The sequence below is a fragment of the Moschus berezovskii genome, chromosome 24, assembly GCF_049115385.1.
Source record: "Moschus berezovskii isolate FMDL1 chromosome 24, NW_MosBer_1.0, whole genome shotgun sequence".
In the NCBI taxonomy this organism is placed as follows: Eukaryota; Metazoa; Chordata; class Mammalia; order Artiodactyla; family Moschidae; genus Moschus; species Moschus berezovskii.
The window spans coordinates 60,272,122-60,291,610 of record NC_142483.1 but is presented as its reverse complement, the minus strand read 5'-3'; the positions used below and the strand labels follow the sequence as shown (position 1 = coordinate 60,291,610).

Below are 19,489 nucleotides of genomic sequence, written 5' to 3'. Positions count from 1 at the left end.
TGTGATATTAATATAGGATTTGGTTGAGTTCTTGAAGAGCACCCTAGGTTTGTTTCTGAAGCTTGTCTCAGTGATCTATCTTTGGATGAAGATCAGATGCCTCATGACCTGCAACCAGGACTAGAAAAAGACATAATTTAAGGGACTGTCTCCAACCTGGATGGAAGGACTTTTTTCAGAAGAAACTACACTACACCAGGATGAGAAGACGACGACATCAGAGTAAACAGCTTGCCCAAGATGCTGGACCTGATTCGTATGGTCATTTATAAAGTTTTCTTGACTTCTTAGACCTCTGCCTGTAAATCAAATGCTTTTCTACCATAGGCCTGATCCTATGCTAGTTTTAGAAATTAATCCAACTGTCGGGTTTGTAGACATATAAAAGCTCATTCTGCTTATAGAAAATCTCTATTAGACTTGTGCCATCCTAATGTCCTTAAACCATGGCAACAGTCTGCTTCTAAATTGGAAAATTAAAAACAATAGCTGGAAATCAGAGTCAGGGCTATGGGATATCCAAGATGGCTGCTTGGCTTTTCCCAGCTCCCTGACAAACCTCATTTTTTATTGGATGGGTTAAAGCCTTCCTGGCTACAGGGTTACTGCCTCCATAATGAAAAATCATGGAATATTAAGTTTTGTAAATTGTTAAATTAAGTTTCTAGTTTTGTTAATTAAGGTCTAATGTTTACTAAGACTCACTGCTGAGACAGTTCCTTGTTACATGATACTGCTAAAAGATTTAAGTTATTAAAAAGGACACTCTAGGTTAGTTTCTAAGGTTTATCTCAGTAACCAATCTTCAGATAAAGGTCAGATGCTCCATAATGTACAACCAGGAGATTAACACCAGGCTATAGTCATTTAACAAATAAAGTCAGGTGACTTGGGGTATACCAGGCTTTATCTAATAAATGTTCTTGACTTATAATTCTTATTTTACTAATAACTGCTAGCTATGGCTATATCACGTCACTTGTTTCACTGAGCCTGTGATATAATGCTGATATGCAGTTCCATGTGAGATCAATAATTGTAATAATGTGACTCTGGGTATGAGAAAAAGCAACAAGAAGGAATATTTTCCTGGACCAGGAGGCTAGTAAGACAGTGGTCCAGAGACTTTTGCTACTTGAAAGGCCTGGTCCAATTTTAGCACACTGAGTGGCCCATCACTTCCCTAGACCTGGGAATGAGCCTTCCCAGCACCGCGGGACACAATGGCCATGTAATGGTGTCACATGATCAGATATGTGGCTATGAAGGGACCCTGCTGACTGGAAGTTGGTACTTGCCAGCTGCCTCTACAAAGATTACGTCACGACCATTGCAAGCTGTTGACCTTCAACACCCCCTGAAAGAAGTCCAGGGTGAAAATCAGGAATGAGGCACTCTGTGCTCTGAAAAAACTGGCAGAACAGGCCTTCAGATAGTCAGATTTTTTCAGAAAAAGGTTTTATGAGTTCCAATTCTTACATCTTCTCATACCTAGAAAAACACTGACGTCATTAATGGTGACATCTGCTTTGGCTATTAAAAAAATTTTTTTTTACAATTAAAAGTCAAAATAGAGTAGCTATGGTTCAGACATCCTGGGAAATAACTATTTCCCAGATATCCTGAAAAATGATATTATGGGTATGATTTCAGATTAGATGCTGTGACCTAATGTAGAACTTAATGCTCCTGTAATGCATTTTTGCTTCTGTACTTTGCTTGTTGCTTGTAAAACCAAAGTTACTCCATTTTAAGATAAGGTTGTTTTTAAGTAAAGATTCCTAAAATTGTGTTTGAGTAAGGATGTATAATGATCCCTGGATCAAACTCTACCCACAGAGGAAGATTCCTCCATTTGAACAACAGAAAAGGGGGGAATGTAAGAATGGGTTAGCATAAGAACGGCCATCTTAGAGGCCAGAAAAACCATTTTTACTGAGTATGTGACTTGAGGGAAGAAGAGCTAGATAAAACCTGGGAGACAAGTTAATCTTAAGTACCAAGAATGTGGGCGGCTGTGACACTGAAAATTAGGTAAACAGGTCTGATAAGTTTATCTTGTTAAGACACCAGGATAGAGATATGCACAGCTGTGTGTGTATGTGTGGAAAATTACTGTGAGTTAGGTAATTTAGAAATATCATGACTTGAAAATGCTATATAACCCCTTGGCTCTGAGTGCTCGGGGTCCTTGTTGAAACCCGCTGCGTCAGGCAGACACTTGGACCCCAGCTAGCTGGAAATAAACCTCGCTGTGTGTCTTGCATTATCGTGAGTGTCCTCTGTTCCTTTGAGGGAAGGGCGACTCCAGACCCTAACACCTAGGTCTAGCTTTTACTTATGGTTTCATATTTTCAAAGCTTCCAGAGAAGTCTGCTAATGTACCACACCTTGGAACTCACTGGGCACGGTCTGTATTTCATTGGTATGATTATTTGGCTGCAGTATTTGTTCCCTCTCTAGGAACTACAGATGTTATGCTACAAGTGGATGCTCTGACTAACTTAATTCAACAGCTTTACAAGATTCTTAAAAAGTTATTTCAGCTCTTAATGCTGAACAAATACAAATTAGAAAGGTGGTTTTACAAAACAGATTGGCCTTAGATATTCTGAAAGCTGCACTAGGAGTAGCTCGTGCCATTTTCCATACCCAGTGCTGTACATATATACCTGATACGAGCACTAATGTTACTCACTTTACTAAACACATGAACAAGACGATTGGAGCCATGGATACTCCTGAAGCCTCAATTGCCTCACTTTGGGAGACATTAACTAGTTCCTCATGGTGGAAAACTATCGTAATTGCAATAATTCTGATTGTTCTGTTTTTGCTGTTTGCTCCCTGCATCTATAACTGTAGCTGGATTTGTTTCTAGTCATTTGAAGGCTTTAAGTTACAAATGGTTGCTCAAACTCCTGCAACTGTGGCAGCTTCCTCACTACTACTTGGGGCCCCTGGATCAGAGACCCTCAATATGAGGGTTAGGAGAATATGTTGTGTCAACAACTTAGGGATGATACTCCTCAACAGTAGGAAGTAGTTATGTAATGAACAAGATAACCCTTTCCCTAGGCAACATAATTCTCCTAAAAGAAAAGGGGGCAATGAGAGGGTAACAGGCAGGAATGCCAGGGGTCTCCAAATGGAGGAAATAGGCTGCAAGTGTCAGATTTTTTTTCTCTTAAAATTCCGTGTTGCCATGACGACACCTGGTTCCACCTGAACTTAACTTTTCTCAAATCTTGACCTAACCAATGCGGTTTTTCTTATGGAAATGTTTTTCTTAAGCTATGTTAATGAAACTACATATTTGCTTTGGAATCTGCCTTTCTTCAAAATGGTTCCACCTAAGACTAACATTTTTTCTTTTCTCAAACCCTGGGCTGATAATAGCTCAACAAACCAGTATTCATATCAATTGTTTCATGGCTGGGGGATGACATACCACATGCCATCCTATCTCAAAAATTCATATTGTGGGAGAGGGGCCTGGTGAAACTCCATCAGCCTTGAGGCTTCTCTCTTATCTGATTAATAGCTTTTTAACAGACATAAAACATCTGGCTAAAGACTAGCAGGGGGGCAGTCTTTCTGCCCCCTTCTGATATCTATGTCAGAAGCTTTCTCTATCTCTTTTATACTTTGATAAAACTTTATTACAGAAAAGCTTTGAGCGACCAAGCCTCATCACTGGCCCTGGATTGAATTCCTCTCCTCTTGAGGCCAAGAATCCTGGCATCTTTCATGGCTCAACAACAACCTTTCAGTAGCCCACAGGATCTGCTTTGATAGTGACTCAAATAATACCTTTCCTATCGAAAAAAAGTCATTTAACATATTACTGTTTAAATTGAGATTTCACCAAATGCTAAACTGTTCAACATATCATCAAAATAAATACACAAAATGTAAAATTCTCTTGTTGTTGCTGTTAAGTCGCTCAGTCATGTCTGACTCTGTGACCGCATGGACTGAAGCACTATCTGGGCTTCCTTGTCTTTCAGTATCTCTCAGAGCTTGCTCAAACTCATGTCCATTGAGTCGATGATGCCCTCCAACCATCTTATCTTCTGTTGCCCCCTTCTCCTCATGCCCTCGATCTTTCCCAGCATCTGGGTCTTTTCCAATGAGTCGGCTGTTTGCATCAGGTGGCAAAGTATTGGAGTTTCAACTTCAGCATCAGTCCTTCCAGGGAATATTCAGGGTTGATTTCCTTTTGGATTGACGGGTTTGATCTCCTTGTGGATTGACGGGTTTGATCTCCTTGCTGTCCAAGGGACTTGACTCTTGAAAGTCAAGAGTCTTCTCTGGCACTACAGTTCAAAAGCATCAATTCTTCAGCACTCAGCCTTCTTTATGGTCCAACATTCACATCTGTACATGACTACTGGAAAAACCATTGCTTTGTCTATGTTGGCTTTTGTTGGCAAACTTATGTCTCTGCTTTTTAATACACTGTCTAAGTTTGTTGTAGCTTTTCCTCCAAGGAGCAAGCGTCTTGTTATTTCATGGTTGCAGTCTTGTCCAGTGATTTTGGACTCCAAAATAAAGCCTGTCACGGTTTCCATTTTTTCCCTATCTATTTGCCTTAAGAGTTTACAAACCCTGAAAACCTGAGTCCACTTGAGAAACTCAGATTTGCCCTAAATTCTATTTAATCTGTCACCCTTGCCCCTAGGAACCAGAAGATCCAGATGAGAGGGTACAGATGGATCTAACTTCATGCATCACCACTGCTGGAAAACACAGTATGTTTCCCTGATAACAGTTAGTCCTGCACTTTTCATCTGAGGACAGCTCATTGTTATTCCTGACCACATCTCTGTGTTCTTCTGGTGACAAGTATTGCTGCTAAGATGACAATCTAAAGGAACTCCAACCAAACTAACAGTATACTCTCTAGGAGACAGATGTTCCATTTTTCAAAAGTTGCAATATGCTGATTTTCAAAGCATTTATTTAACACAACGATCAAATTTTAACTATAGAGTCAAATCCAAATCTTACATTGGCCGCAAAGTTTCTACCTAAGCAATAACACAGGAAGACTCCTGCTAACATATGTATTTCAGTCACCTTAATTGCTCAAAGATCAATAAGTGAACCACTGACTTCATTTTCAGCTCACTGGTCTTAAGATTACTATCTCATTTTTTACGAAAACATGAAAAATCACTGGAAGCAGGATAAGGATTCTAACATTGTGTCTCTTAAAATAGCTGCTTTTAGATTGTTTCCTCAGATTTATCTCCAGGGAAATTGGGTAGGAAAGGTCACCACCAGTCAAAAGTAAGCAGTTTCCCATTTAAAATCACTTGTTGGTTTTTATAAGGGACCTGGCTCTGCAACTCAGGGTGCTATCACAGCATATGTCTGTGAGAGTTTGAGAGTCTAGTACATAAATGCATGAACAAAAAGGTTTTTTTGTTTGTTTGTTTGATTTGTCAATTCAGTTTTACTTTCAGAAGTTTTCCTTTGTAATTACCAGAGAGGAAAAACTGATCCTGGTCTTCAACCTTTGGTGAATATGCGAGTGTAATGTTTAGCCTTGTATTTATCTCCTTTAATTGAAAGGCATTAAATTTGGTGAGCACTGCAATTTAGTTTTCCAAAGAGGAATCATTCCTTACTATGTGCAAAGTCATAAATTTTAAAGTATTCTGGAAATACATTTTTACAATCACCATGGTTATATCTGAACTTGCAGCAAGAAATGCCATTTTGCCAAAAACATGAAATAATTTGTTATGCTGGCAGTGTAAGAGCATAATAATTAGGTGTTAGTAATTGTTTCATTCGTGCTTTAAAATGCTTTGAAATCCAATAAAGAAATAAAATATATCCATTTAAAAGGTTTTTATTACTAATATATAAAAATGATCAAGACAGGCATATGGAAATTAAATTTCAAAGGATATTTTCTCTTAATTTGGTAGTGAATTGTTAAGGTAACCAAGAAGCTACTTGAAGTTATTTCCATAACACCACAGTTAAAAATGCTTCTCCACATATTTATATCAGTATTTAAATGGAAATGTGTTTTTTAATATAATACCTTTACTCAATAGAGATATGGCAGACTATATTTTGATTTATTAAACAATTTTCTTTCCCCATCATATGTCCTTGTGCCCCTTCACCTACTTTCATTCAATAAGGTAGACAGTTTTGTGGGGTTGCATAAGGGAAAGGTTGACAGCAGAAAATGGAGGAAAAAATAATCAACTTTAGACTCTTCAGTCTCAAAAGGCTGGCCCTCAGGGTAACTGGAAAGAATACCAGATTTAGTTTAAAAATGAACAAACAAACAAAAACCATAAAAAACAATTCAAACATGATAGAGCAGGCTGCTCTCCAGGATGGGCAGAAGTCAAAGGAGGAACAGTAAGAAGCTGAGGTTGGCAGGTTAAAATAAGGGAGTCCCTCATCCAGCCCCTAGGCTAACTGTGCCTGTTGTCAGTTTGCTTACTCTCAGTTCCGAATCCACCTTCACTGCCCTGTTTGTGGCACTGAAACATATGCCCCTTGTCACCTGGCTGGATGTTCAGATCTATCAGCAGAGGGCACCAGTGGAGGATGAAGCCTGTCTTTCCGGTTCCAGTGATGCTCCTGCCTTGCCTTAGTTCAGCAGCACTGAGTGGTCAGCAGGAAGGGAACTTCAAGTGGTGCTAACCCTCAGCCAGATTCAGTGGCACCAACCCTGAAACCAGCTCTCTGAAGAGTTCCATGGAGCAGCACCTATCTCTGGCACCTCACCTGGCCCCATGGAGGGCAGTTCCCAGCACATTATCCTTACATGCTGCTTTCCACCTGGTCCAAAGCACAGAACCTCAGAACATTTCGCTGGCTTTTCCAGTGAGCCCAGGATAGGGTGTCCTCTTTCATTTTGTTCCTTTTTTGGGTGCTCTTCCTTAGCCCTATAAATAGTGACTTCCCTATCTGCTCTTATAGTCTTTAAATTTCTCTTCCCCTCCTCAGTAGATGCTGCTGTTAAGTTGCATTAGTCGTGTCCGACTCCTTGCGACCCCGTGGACTATAGCCCACCAGGCTCCTCCATCCATGGGATTTCCCAGGCAAGAGTACTGGAGTGGGTTGCCATTGCCTTCTTCACCTCAGTAGATGACACCCTGTTATTATGAGTAATTCTTATATAAGTATTTAAATGAAACCACCCCTGTTGAAATCATTGCAGTTTCTGTTCCCTGACTAGACTGTTAATGAAACAGATTTGGTTCCAGGATTGTCCAGCAGGAGCCACACAGATGGTATTTGAAAACTGGTTTGATTGTACCCTTGGAACTAAGCCCACTGCTGGGTTGTTTGCCAAGAGGACACAAGATGCTAGTGATCCATGGCATGCAGTGCTGCTGCAGTTCATTACTGTCATCTGGATGAAGAGCCAGCTGAAGGCAGCGCCCTGGAAGCTTGAGTGACTACTACATTTGACGATCAGGCAGGATGAAGACCACAAGGATTGGAGGGTGGGTAGATCCTTCCGATGTACTGGAGCACTTACAGAGACAATGACAAGCTTGGGTCCTTTGACTGTCAGCGCAAATCATAGTCTAAGAGCCAGAAAGATTCCACGACAGCCCTAATAGAATGTATTTCTTGCTACCACAGCACTGGTATAGCTAATAATCCAACAGGAATCTAATTGAGTAGATTGCTGAGTTACAGTGTCAGCAGAATGCTAATTTCACCAAATTTCTCATGCAAAAATTAGAAAGAAAAAAAAAAGATTAGAATACCAGACTCCAAGTAGGGACATGTTGTTGGACCCAGATAAAACTGATTATCTTGAAACTAAACTCACTCTGAGCTATCGTTGCCAGTGGAAGTAGCTTTAAACCCTATATCTGAGAAGACAAGACTTCTTTTGCTTCAAAACTCTATACTAACCTCACCTAGGACAAATGAGGGCTAATATTTTTAAAAGAGACATTCATTCCTCTTAAGACCCACAATAATGAGCTTTAAGTCAACAAAAGTCATATCTCAGTATGATCCAGGGGAACTGGTACACATTATTATCAAAGAGGAAATAGCTTATACATTTAAAAAAAAAAAAACTGCAAGATTTTGTTATATTATATTAGCAGTAACCCAGAGAACATGCACAGGAGTGGATTTCTAAGGGTGTCTCAAAGGAGTTCTTGGCAATATTAGCACAAAACTTGTACTTAAGATGAAAAGGAAATAAAAAGTTGGCACACTGACCTGAGTGATGTAGATGACTTTGTGCAGCTGGATTAGGATCTGCTGAATAGGATCACTGATCTGACGTACTTTTCTCTGTGACACAGCAATTCCTGCAGATACTGTGGATAAAAAAATCTGCAGTTAGTGAAGACCCTGGTTTTCCCCTTCAGACACCGTATTAATGGAAAAATGGGGTAAAATTCAGGGGGGAAAAAAATTAAAGCAAAAGCCCTCATCCTACCAATGAAACAGTACGTAGAGAGTTTGTAACACTTCAATATTTTATGATATTGGATGCATAATTCCTTCCTTCTACTTCTCAGACCCCTAAGTAACATGATGGTGCTATTTATAACATCTGGAAGACTACTTATCACTTGGAAAATTTGCTTGCAATTACACCAGGTTGCCACTAGCAGTCAGTGGTGCCTTGTATACTGTGTCCACTGAAAAGCTAGGCTTCAGATATGTGCAGTTAAGAGACAATCACACTTTAAAATTTTAAATTCATTATAGCAAATAAAACTAGTTTTATTAAAACTACCAAAATGCAAATACTGAATAGGCAATCTTGCAGAGCAAACAAAAAACTAATAAATTATAATTTGTAATACAATCAAGGGTTTGAAAATTGTTAAAAATTATAATTTTCACCTCCCTTCAGGTCTCAGTAAGACACATTTATAATTTATTCTGAGTTCTCATCATAGAGACACATCACTTTCACAGTCCTAGGCTAGCTTGGTGCCAAATTGCATGTAAGCCACTTTCCCAGATTCACATGTCATAGGCACAAGTCCCACGCTTAACTGTGAGGAATGTAAAGCTATTTAAAGGAAAGGCCTTAACCTCCATATTAGTCACAAGTCCCCTCTGCCTTCTCTCACCCTCAGATCCACAATGGAAGAGAGACCAGATAGGTGGATGTATACTAGCCTCTCTCCCATCTTCCTGTTCTTTCCCTTCCTTGCCACAACCTGTAGCATACTTTCTAAAATAATGCTTTTCTTCCCAAATTCTCATTTTTAAAGAAAAGTTCCAAAGACCTTCTTTTTTTACCTCAATGAAACCTTGAGTAGATGAAATTAAATGTGAACACAATCATTGCTTTAGTAACAGCTAAGATTTTGAAAAATGATTCTTATATCAGTGCTTTCTGAGAAGGCTTACATATTTTACCCTAAAAATTTATTTTCAAAATATTTATAGAGAAAATTTAATGTGACCATTAAAAGATTTGATTTGTCTTATAATTAGCATATGAAAATGTATATTTAGGAAACAAACTAAAAAAAGAAAATATTCTTTTTCTTATGGGTGTTTTTACTGTGTTGAGAAATTCACACAAGAAATCATCCAGTTCTAATTCATCTACACTTAATACCTTTTAAATGTTTGAAATTTAAAGGATCTACCTCCTCTAGGAACTGTGTCTAACCTCTTATAAACATGAGTTACTCGACCTTTCAGATGAGGCTTAATAAATTACCCTTAGTGTAAAAACGTGAAGATAAACCAGAAAGAATTAAGGCAGTTCTGAAAAAGAAAACAGAGAACTGGACATATCTGCTTCAGCCTGCAGAGATGGCCAAGGATACATACATTATATTTATATTTTCTACAGTAATGTTTCTTTGCAGAAATAATTATTCTTTTCAAATAAATTTATTTTTTGATTTTTTAGTTATATTTTTTAATTAATTTATTTTTACTTGAATTAATTATTTGAAGAATAATTGCTTTACAGAATTTTGCTGTTTTCTGTCAAAGCTCAACATGAATCAGCCATAGGTATACATATATCCCCTCCCTTTTGAACCTCCCTCCCATCTCCCTCCCCATCCCACTCCTGTAATTATTTGTTTGTCTAGACTGATATCTAAAACTACTGTAGTTTAGTTTATGTTTTATATCTGTGGCCATAGATATAAAACATAAATAGTTAGCTAGAATGCCTGCCTTCTGTACTATTCAATATGCAGTGCAACAATTTTTCTTTAAGACCTTTGCCCACTACTCTCTCAATCCCAGTAATTCCTTGAGTTTTGAAAATAGCTTTGATTTCTTACTCTCTAAAAAGTACATTTTAAAATGTATATTTACAGATACCCATTATAAAAATAAGCAGACAAATGTACAATAACCTAAGTATCACAGAAGAGACTCTAGAACCCCTGGAACCACCACCCATCAGCCTTCTCCCCAGAGGCAACCTCTGATACCAGCTTGGTGTGTTGCCTTTCGCTTACTTTTCTGCCTATTTACATACTTCACTGTGTACCTTCAGAGAAATATTTTTCAAACTATGGTTGAGTCCTGAATCAGTTTAATGAGCCAGGACCAGTATTTTGAAAAGTGGAATGGAATGGCATGGAATAAAACAGGACAGAAAATTTCAGAGTACTGCATGTAGTAAGGGTCCATTCAGTCTAGATATAAAATGTGTGTTTTACTGAGGATCATTTCAAAAAAACACTTTGAAAGCTACTATTGTAGAAAATCTATTTCTATTCAGAAAACAAAGATCATGGCATCTGGTCACATCACTTCATGGGAAATAGATGGGGAAACAGTGGAAACAGTGTCAGACTTTATTTTGGGGGGCTCCAAAATCACTGCAGATGCTGATTGCAGCCATGAAATTAAAACACGCTTACTCCTTGGAAGGAAAGTTATGACCAACCTAGATAGCATATTAAAAAGTAGAGACATTACTTTGCCAACAAAGGTCCGTCTACTCAAGGCTATGGTTTTTCCCGTGGTCATGTATAGATGTGAGAGTTGGACTGTGAAGAAAGCTGATCACCGAAGAATTGATGCTTTTGAACTGTGGTGTTGGAGAAGACTCTTGAGAGTCCCTTGGACTGCAAGGAGATCCAACCAGTCCATTCTAAAGTAGATCAATCCTCAGTGTTCATTTGAAGGACTGATGCTAAAGTTGAAACTGCAATACTTTGGCCACCTCATGCGACGAGTTGACTCACTGGAAAAGACTCTGATGCTGGGAGGAATTGGGGGCGGGAGGAGAAGGGGATGACAGAGAATGAGATGGCTGGATGGCATCACCGACTCGATGGACATGAGTTTGAGTGAACTCCGGGAGTTGGTGATGGACAGGGAGGCCTGGCGTGCTGTGATTCATGGGGTCGCAAAGAGTCGGACACGACTGAGCGACTGAATTGAACTGAACTGAACTGATTACATTGTGTATATGTACCACAACTCCCTTTATCCATTCGTCTGTCATGGATATCTAGGTTGCTTCCACGTCCTGGCTATTGCAAATAGTGCTGCAGTGAACATTGGGGTACATGTGTCTTTTTGAATTGTGGTTTATCCAGGGTATATGCCACTTACTTATATCTAATAGTTTGTACCTCTTAATGCCCTTCCCCTTTCATCTTTCCCTCTCCCTACTGGTAAACACTAGTTTGTTCTCTGTGAATGTGCTTCTGTTGAGAAAGCCAGTCAAATGAAAGAAATAGACATTTGTTAAATAGTAATACAAATAATACTCAGAAATGGCCATATTTGTACAGTGGTAATCTGTAAGTGAAAAAGGTTAGTAAATTAGAGCTAAAATAGTTAACATGCATACTTTGCATGTTACACATGTTTATTCATTCATTCATTCCATGTTAATTACTGCTAATATTTTCATCTACTCAATACAGAAATTCCTAAGTTTTCAATTCTGTTGTCAAATTACTATTATATAATCTAAGGAATATGCTATAAAATAAATTATTTACAGAATCTAGTTAGTATTAAAAGGCAGAGGATTTTTAATAATAGTGTTGAAATGGCTTCATGGTTATTTGTTTTACAGGAGTTTGGAAGTACATTAAACACTGCCATATGGCCACAATATAAACCTAGAAGTTCACATTTTAAGAGTATGCTATAGGCAGGATCACATTCTAATACAGCCACTCGACACTCTAAAATAATAGTTTTCACCCTTTGTTCTGCCATAGCGAATGGAAAATGATGCTCACATTCAAGATTTAGTCTTGGGAATACACCCAGGTTCTGACAAAATTCTCTCCTCTCTGACAGTTTTTCCAGAACATTCAGGCAATACAGGACTATAGCTGTTGGTGTTGTTTATATACAATGGAATGAATCCTCATTTGCACAAGAGGCAATCTAAGTGAGGCCTATACCAGTTGTTTGTCATTTGGTAAAGCAACCAATTAGTCCAAGACCACCTGCAACATTTAGAAAAGTATGACTTTTATAATATGCAGAAAAACTACTCTGCATTAAGATAAATTAAAAATATGATTTTTTCATTGTAATGTAGAATAGCTCTTAGGTAATAACTCAAATTTTCTCCATATGCATTACTGTGTTCTATAATATCAGTCAAAACTATCACTCCTTTATAGGTAAACTTAAGCATTCACTGACAACACTTAAAATGCTATAATATATTCTGCTTTAAATTTAAATGCATGAATTGGTAAATGTTTAAAAATTACATAGTATAACAAACTGTAGGTTTAAGAAATATAATATATTACATGTTATCTATGCTAAAGAGTTTGTTTAAATATCCAGAGATCCAATTAATTTTGAAGACATAAAGTCAAGTCTTGAGCTAACTAACTCAACATACCCTTTAGGAAAAGTAATTATTTTTATGAATCACAACTGAACTTCAAATTGCTTACATATGTATGTGTTTTGCTCTCACTGTTATAAAATCAATCAACAAAAATCACTTTAGCTTCATGGTTACATAACTTACCTTGTACCAAAATAGCTGGAGTGGGGCATGGTCAACATAACATCTTAATAATGTTTTGGACATCTTAACAACAAAGTTATCTCTTTTCTGCATCTATGCTGATCATGTAAATGCCCCCAAACTGTCAATAAATCTTCCAAAGCAAATTTAATAAATGTGGAGACATGGACTAATATTACAGTAAATCAGTTCACATCTCCTAAAAGTTCATATGTATTAACTCTACAAAAGAACACGAATTAAGGAAGTTAAAGTGAAAATAACATTAAGCAATAATTCCAAATTAACCAAAGTAATAAAACAGAACTTTATACTTGAGTCATATACATGTGTTAAAAGCACAATCACTAAGTTTTTTTTCCTGAATTATCCAGGTTTAGTTAAAAACTTTACTGTTACTGTTGAACATTTGGTCCACTTTAGTAGAAATTAGAAATGTTAATGAACACACTCTTTTTTTCTCAAACAATTACTATAAACTGTTATACTTTAAGAATTCACAATTTCTACCTTATTAGAGAAACAGTTTTATATAACATTGCTTTAATCAAATACAAATAAGTAAAAAGAATTCTCTGCATCAGAGTAAAGGAGATAGAAGAAAAGATACGCTTTACTCTCTTATATAGGTGCACAGCTTATAGAAATACATATGCAAAACATAGTTACTATTTTTTGATAGTAGGTATGTACTGTTAGCTTCGAAATTCAACTGGCTAACATTCCTACCAAAGCAAAAACACAAACTTTAGAATATAGTTCATATATTTCATCAAACAAGTGAACACAGAAAACACCTTGATACTGTTAATTTGCCAAACTATATAATAATGATGGACAGATGAAACGAGATTCTCTTGTTGTTTGTCCTAGAGTTACCTCCCAAGCATCATTTGGGTATTCAGGCCCAACCACAATTCTGTGTTCACCCATTGTGTGCTTGAGACCAATGTTATCTAATATAAGTACTACCATGGTCTTTGAGACTGTGGAGAATCACAGTGGGAAGGCTGTGGGACTGCCACCCCGTCACTAACTCAGCCTCTAGCTCCTTAACGTGGGCACTGAGCAGGAGGGGTGGCACTTTCAGAAGCAGGTCAAGAGGCAGCAAAGCTGAAGAAATAAAAGGGGGAAAGACATGAGACTGTAACACAAATTACACTGAATTTCAGGGTAGCGTGTGTGATGTTACTGCTGACAAAGCTAAATTACCTGGTCTCAGTCTGGATCCTATTCCACCAGTGAAGTCTCTGTAAGCAGAATGAGAAGGTTTATTCAACTTGGATTTGACTAACATTTACTGAAAGCTTGTATCCCACTACGGTTTATGAAACCACATGATAATATAAGTTAGCTTTCCCTAAAGATGTCCTCAAGAGTTTAATAAAGGGAGAAAAGAGATATAATTGAACCCAGAGCAGAACTGACATTATATGACCAATGGAAGAACCTGGTTGCATCACAGTTGTTCATAAACTCTAATAATAATTACAAGCCTAAATCTTAGGCTTGAATGATTTTCTTGTTACATTTAAAATCAAAATACTTGAACTTCCCTGGTGGCTCAGTAGTAAAGAATCTGCCTGCCATGCAAGAGACATAGTTTTGATATCTGATCCAGGAGGATCCCACATGACTTGCAGCAACTAAGCCCTTGTGCCACAACTATTGAGCCTGTGCTCTGGAGCCTGGGAACCACAACTACTGAGCCCATGTGCCACAACCACTAAAGCCGATGTGCTCTAGAGCCCATGCTCTGCAACAAGAGAAGCCATTGCAATGAGAAACCTGTGTGCTGCAACTAGAGAGTAGCCCCAGCTTGCCCCAACTAAAGATAAGCCCACACAGCAAGGAAGACGCAGAATAGCCAAAAATAAATTAAAAAATTAAAACAAAAATACTTATTTTGTATGAAAAAGAAATAGCATTTAAAATTTTATATGTAGTATGTTCCATGCTTTATTCCTGCTGTCTTAAAGAAGAAACTATAACTCTTCCTATGAAATGAGATAAATTTTACATTTAAGAAGATTATATTTTTCCTTATGTTCTCAGCATTATTACCATCACTTTTTGTGATGCTACCCCATGGACTGTATATAGTCCATGGAATTCTCCAGGCCAGAGTACTGGTGTGAGTAGCTTTTCCCTTCTCCAAGGGATCCTCCCAACTCAGGGATCAAATCCAGGTCTCCCACACTGCAGGCAGATTCTTTACCAACTGAGCCATGAGGAAAGCCCCAAAATAAATAAAAAATAAAATAAAAATACTTATTTTGTATGAAAAAAATAGAATTTAAAATTTTATATTTAGTATGTTCCATGCTTTATTCCTGCTGTCTTAAGGAAGAAACTAAAACTCTTCCGATGAAATGAGATAATTTTTACATTTAAGAGGACTATATTTTTCCTTATGTTCTCAGCATTATTACCATCATTTTTTTGCCCTATTCTAAAATTTAGGATTTCCTTATCATTACGCAAGTTGGTCTCCGGACCTTTCACTGAGTGGAAGACTCATTAGACCCTACTAAGGACAGACATAAATAACCTTCAATCTTGTTTTATCTACTAGAATCTAGAGACAAATTCTTAACAGTTTTGGTTTTTTTTTTAAGAAATAAGAAACATCTATGCCCTGACAAATTATAAGAACCATACTTTACTGGAACACGACCAAAGTACATCAAACATCCTCTATGTTTAAGGCACATGATAGGTGTTTACTAAATGGGAATTGATATAGGGACTCAGACACAAATTAACATGACTGATAATTCTATTACCCCAACCCTTTCACTACAGTCACAGAAATTTTGATACATACATGCAACACATACCCAAGTTATCAAGCATAGAAAATTTGGCACTCATTTATCCACCACTCAACTTCATTACTAGAATAATATCAAAATGTGTGCATCTAACTGTGAACTCCTTTCCTCTCCATTTCCATCCTTCCAATTCCCCACCAATCCACTCCTCTCTTGATCCTATTTATTTTTTCTGTCCCATTCCAGCCCATATTTCCAGACCCTTGAAAATTAAATGAAACTCATCAGTTTTACATAGGTAATACATTCTTCTTACACCTGGAATAAGGTCACATGTTAACATAAGGAAAAGGGATGATCCCTGCCTCATATTTTCAAAGAGGGGCATGATCTTAGCAGTGTCCATATAACTGTGGGCAGAAGCTTCAGGACTGAGCAGAGGGGTAGAGTGTCTGTTCCAGCAAATCATTCCCTTGCACACAGGTTACCCCTCAGCAAGGGCAAACGCATAGCCTAGTCTTCTAGACAAGCCCAGCACTGTCCAACAGAAATATGCAAACCACAAACATAAGTCGAAATTTTCTGGTAGCCACAGTTTTAAGAAGTAGAAAGAAAACAGTGAAATTAATTTTAATAAGATTTTAAACTAAAATAACCAAAATATTATTTCAACATGTACTAAATATAAATATTAATGTAACTTTTCAAATTTAAATTAAATTTAAAATTCTTGGGACATACAGGCAACCTGGTCCTAGGGCAAAGCCCAAGATTGGCAGCAGTGGCCATTGCTAATGCTTACTCAAGCAGCATCCCAGAAGTTTCCCGGATTCTGATGGGGATGCTCTACCACAGCTAACCTCTGACACACCCCAGCAGTCCACAAAGCTCTCTGCTAGCCCAGCAGAGTTGTTCCACAAATGTGTAGAGGGTGGTGGCAGAGGCAGGGAGAAATGATTGGCTGTGAAAAACAAAGGGGGCTTACATCTGAGTCAGTATCCGACTGGAGCTACAGATGCCTACACAGTCAGTGCATCAGATCTCTATTAATGTACAGACCACACTTGTTTCAGCACCCCACGCCACTGAAGCAAAAGTCTTGGTACATGGAAGAGGGAAAAAAAAAAAAATCCACTTAAAGGGGATAGAGCTAGCTTCTTCTCTGGCAATTTAAAAGCAGACCTCACCCCTAACAGGTGAGGCAGTGATGGCCACTGGGCAGAGAGGAAGTCCTGCCTCAGATCTGGTGCCGACTCTAGCCCCTCCATCTCTAGTACCAGTTTATCAAGGGGATAACTTCCAGCACATCCTGAGGAAAGGTATAACTGGCATCCACCTCAAATCCAACTCACCCATCAAAGGCAGGTAAAAGGCACACACAGTGTGCAGAGGGATGCTCCCACATAAAAACAGCCATTTTAAGACTGCGGTGGACAACTGTTTCACCTAAAGTAATAGAGACAGAGAAAGCTAAATAAAAAGAACTACTGTCCATTGAAAAAGCAGAAGAAAACCCAAGAAAAATAATGAAACAGAAACAAACAATTTACCAAAAGAGAATTTAAAATATGATTAATAATAAACTTAATAAAGGAAAAGAACTGATCTCAAAAATGAACATTTGAAAATATTAAAAAAAAGACCCAATCAGAAAGTTGCAGGATACAAGATCAATACACAGAAATCCCTTGCACTCCTGTATAATAACAATGAAAAATCAGAAAGAGAAATTAAGGAATCAATTCCATTCACCATTGGAACAGAAAGAATAAAATATCTAGGAGTAAACCTACCTAAGTAGACAAAATAACTGTACACAGAAAATTATAAGACACTGGTGAAAGAAATCAAAGACAACATAAACAGATGGAGAGATATTTCATGTTCCTGGGTAGGAAGAATCAATACTGTGAAAATGACTAGGCTACCAGATACAATCTACAGATTCAATGCAATCCCTATCAAATTACCAATGGTATTTTCACAGAACTAGAACAAAAAAAATTTCACAATTCATATGGAAACACAAAAGATCCTAAATATCCAAAGAAGTCTTGAGAAAGAAGAATGGAGCTGGAGGAATCAACCTTTCTGACTTCAGACTATACTATAAAACTACAGTCATCAAGACAGTATGGTACTGGAACCAAAACAGAAGTATAGATCAATGGAACAAGACAGAAAGCCCAGAGATAAACCTACATACATATGGCTAGCTTATTTTCAACAAAGGAGGCAAGAATATACAATGGGGCAAAGATTAGCCTTTTCAATAAATGGTGTTGGGAGAACTGGACATATACATGTAAAAGAATGAAATTAGAACACTTACTAACACAATACAGAAAGATAAACTCAAAATGGATTAAAGGCCTAAATGTAAGGTCAGAAACTAAAAAAAAAAAAACCTTAGAGGAAAACATAGGCAGAACACTCGATGACATAAACCAAAGCAAAATCCTCTACGACCAACCTCCTGCTGCTGCTGCTAAGTCGCTTCAGTCGTGTCCGACTCTGTGCGACCCCATATACGGCAGCCGACTAGGCTCCGCTGTCCCTGGGATTCTCCAGGCAAGAACACTGGAGTGGGTTGTCATTTCCTTCTCCAATGTGTGAAAGTGAAGTCGCTCAGTCATGTCCGACTAGTAGCGACCCCATGGACTGCAGCCTACCAGGCTCCTCTGTCCATGGGATTTTCCAGGCAAGAGTACTGGAGTGGCTTGCCATTGACCAACCTCCTAGAGTAACGGAAATAAAATAAAAAACAAACAAGTGGGACCGAATTAAACCTAAAAGCTTTTGCACAGCAAAGTAGACTACAAACAAGGTAAAAAGGCAACCCTCAGAATGGGAGAAAATAATAGCAAAGGAAACAACTGGCAAAGAATCAATCCACAAAATGTACAAGCAGTTCATGCAACTTAATACCAGAAAAACAAACAACCCAATCAAAAAGTGGGGAACAGACCTAAATAGACATTTCGCCAAAGAAGACATACAGATAGCTAACAAACACATGAAAAGATGCTCAACATTGCTCATTATCCAGTTCAGTTCAGTTCAGTCGCTCAGTCGTGTCCAACTCTTTGTGAACCCATAAATCACAGCATGCCAGGCCTCCCTGTCCATCACCAACTCCCGGAGTTCACTCAAACTCATGTCCACCAAGTCGGTGATGCCTTCCAGCCATCTCATTCTCTGTCATCCCCTTCTCTTCCTGCCCCCAATCCCTCCCAGCATCAGAGTCTTTTCCAGTGAGTCAACTCATTGCATGAGGTGGTCAAAGTATTGGAGCTTCAACTTTAGCATCAGCCCTTCCAATGAACACCCAGAATTGATCTCCTTTAGAATGGACTGGTTGGATCTCCTTGCAGTCCAAGGGACTCTCAAGAGTCTTCTCCAACACCACAGTTCAAAAGCATCAATTCTTTGGTGATCAGCTTTCTTCACAGTCCAACTCTCACATCCATACATGACCACTGGAAAAACCATAGCCTTGACCAGACGGACCTTGGATGGCAAAGTAATGTCTCTGCTTTTTAATATGCTACCTACATGCTAAAGCTGAAACTCCAATACTTTGGCCACCTCATGTGAAGAGTTGACGCAATGGAAAATACTCTGATGCTGGGAAGGATTGGGGGCGGGAGGAGAAGGGGATGACAGAGAATGAGATGGCTGGATGGCATCACCGACTCGATGGACATGAGTTTGAGTGAACTCCGGGAGTTGGTGATGGACAGGGAGGCCTGGC

The 19,489-nt window shown here is 38.3% G+C and overlaps 1 protein-coding gene across 9 annotated transcripts in view; it reads right to left on the bottom strand.

The window, feature by feature from the left end:
* Positions 1–19,489, bottom strand: part of NEK10 (NIMA related kinase 10) — a 317,096-nt gene that overhangs the window by 70,028 nt on the left and 227,579 nt on the right. For 6 of the 9 annotated variants that reach the window (XM_055414802.2, XM_055414796.2, XM_055414794.2 and 3 more), the window contains 3 exons: positions 14,174–14,211; positions 13,934–14,074; positions 8,227–8,327 (listed from right to left, as the gene is read on the bottom strand). In XM_055414802.2, the coding sequence (XP_055270777.2) occupies positions 8,227–8,327; positions 13,934–14,074; positions 14,174–14,211 (280 nt within the window). The remainder of the gene's footprint in view (positions 1–8,226; positions 8,328–13,933; positions 14,075–14,173; positions 14,212–19,489) is intronic. The other 3 variants (XM_055414799.2, XM_055414797.2, XR_008684291.2) reach the window with 2 other exon arrangements.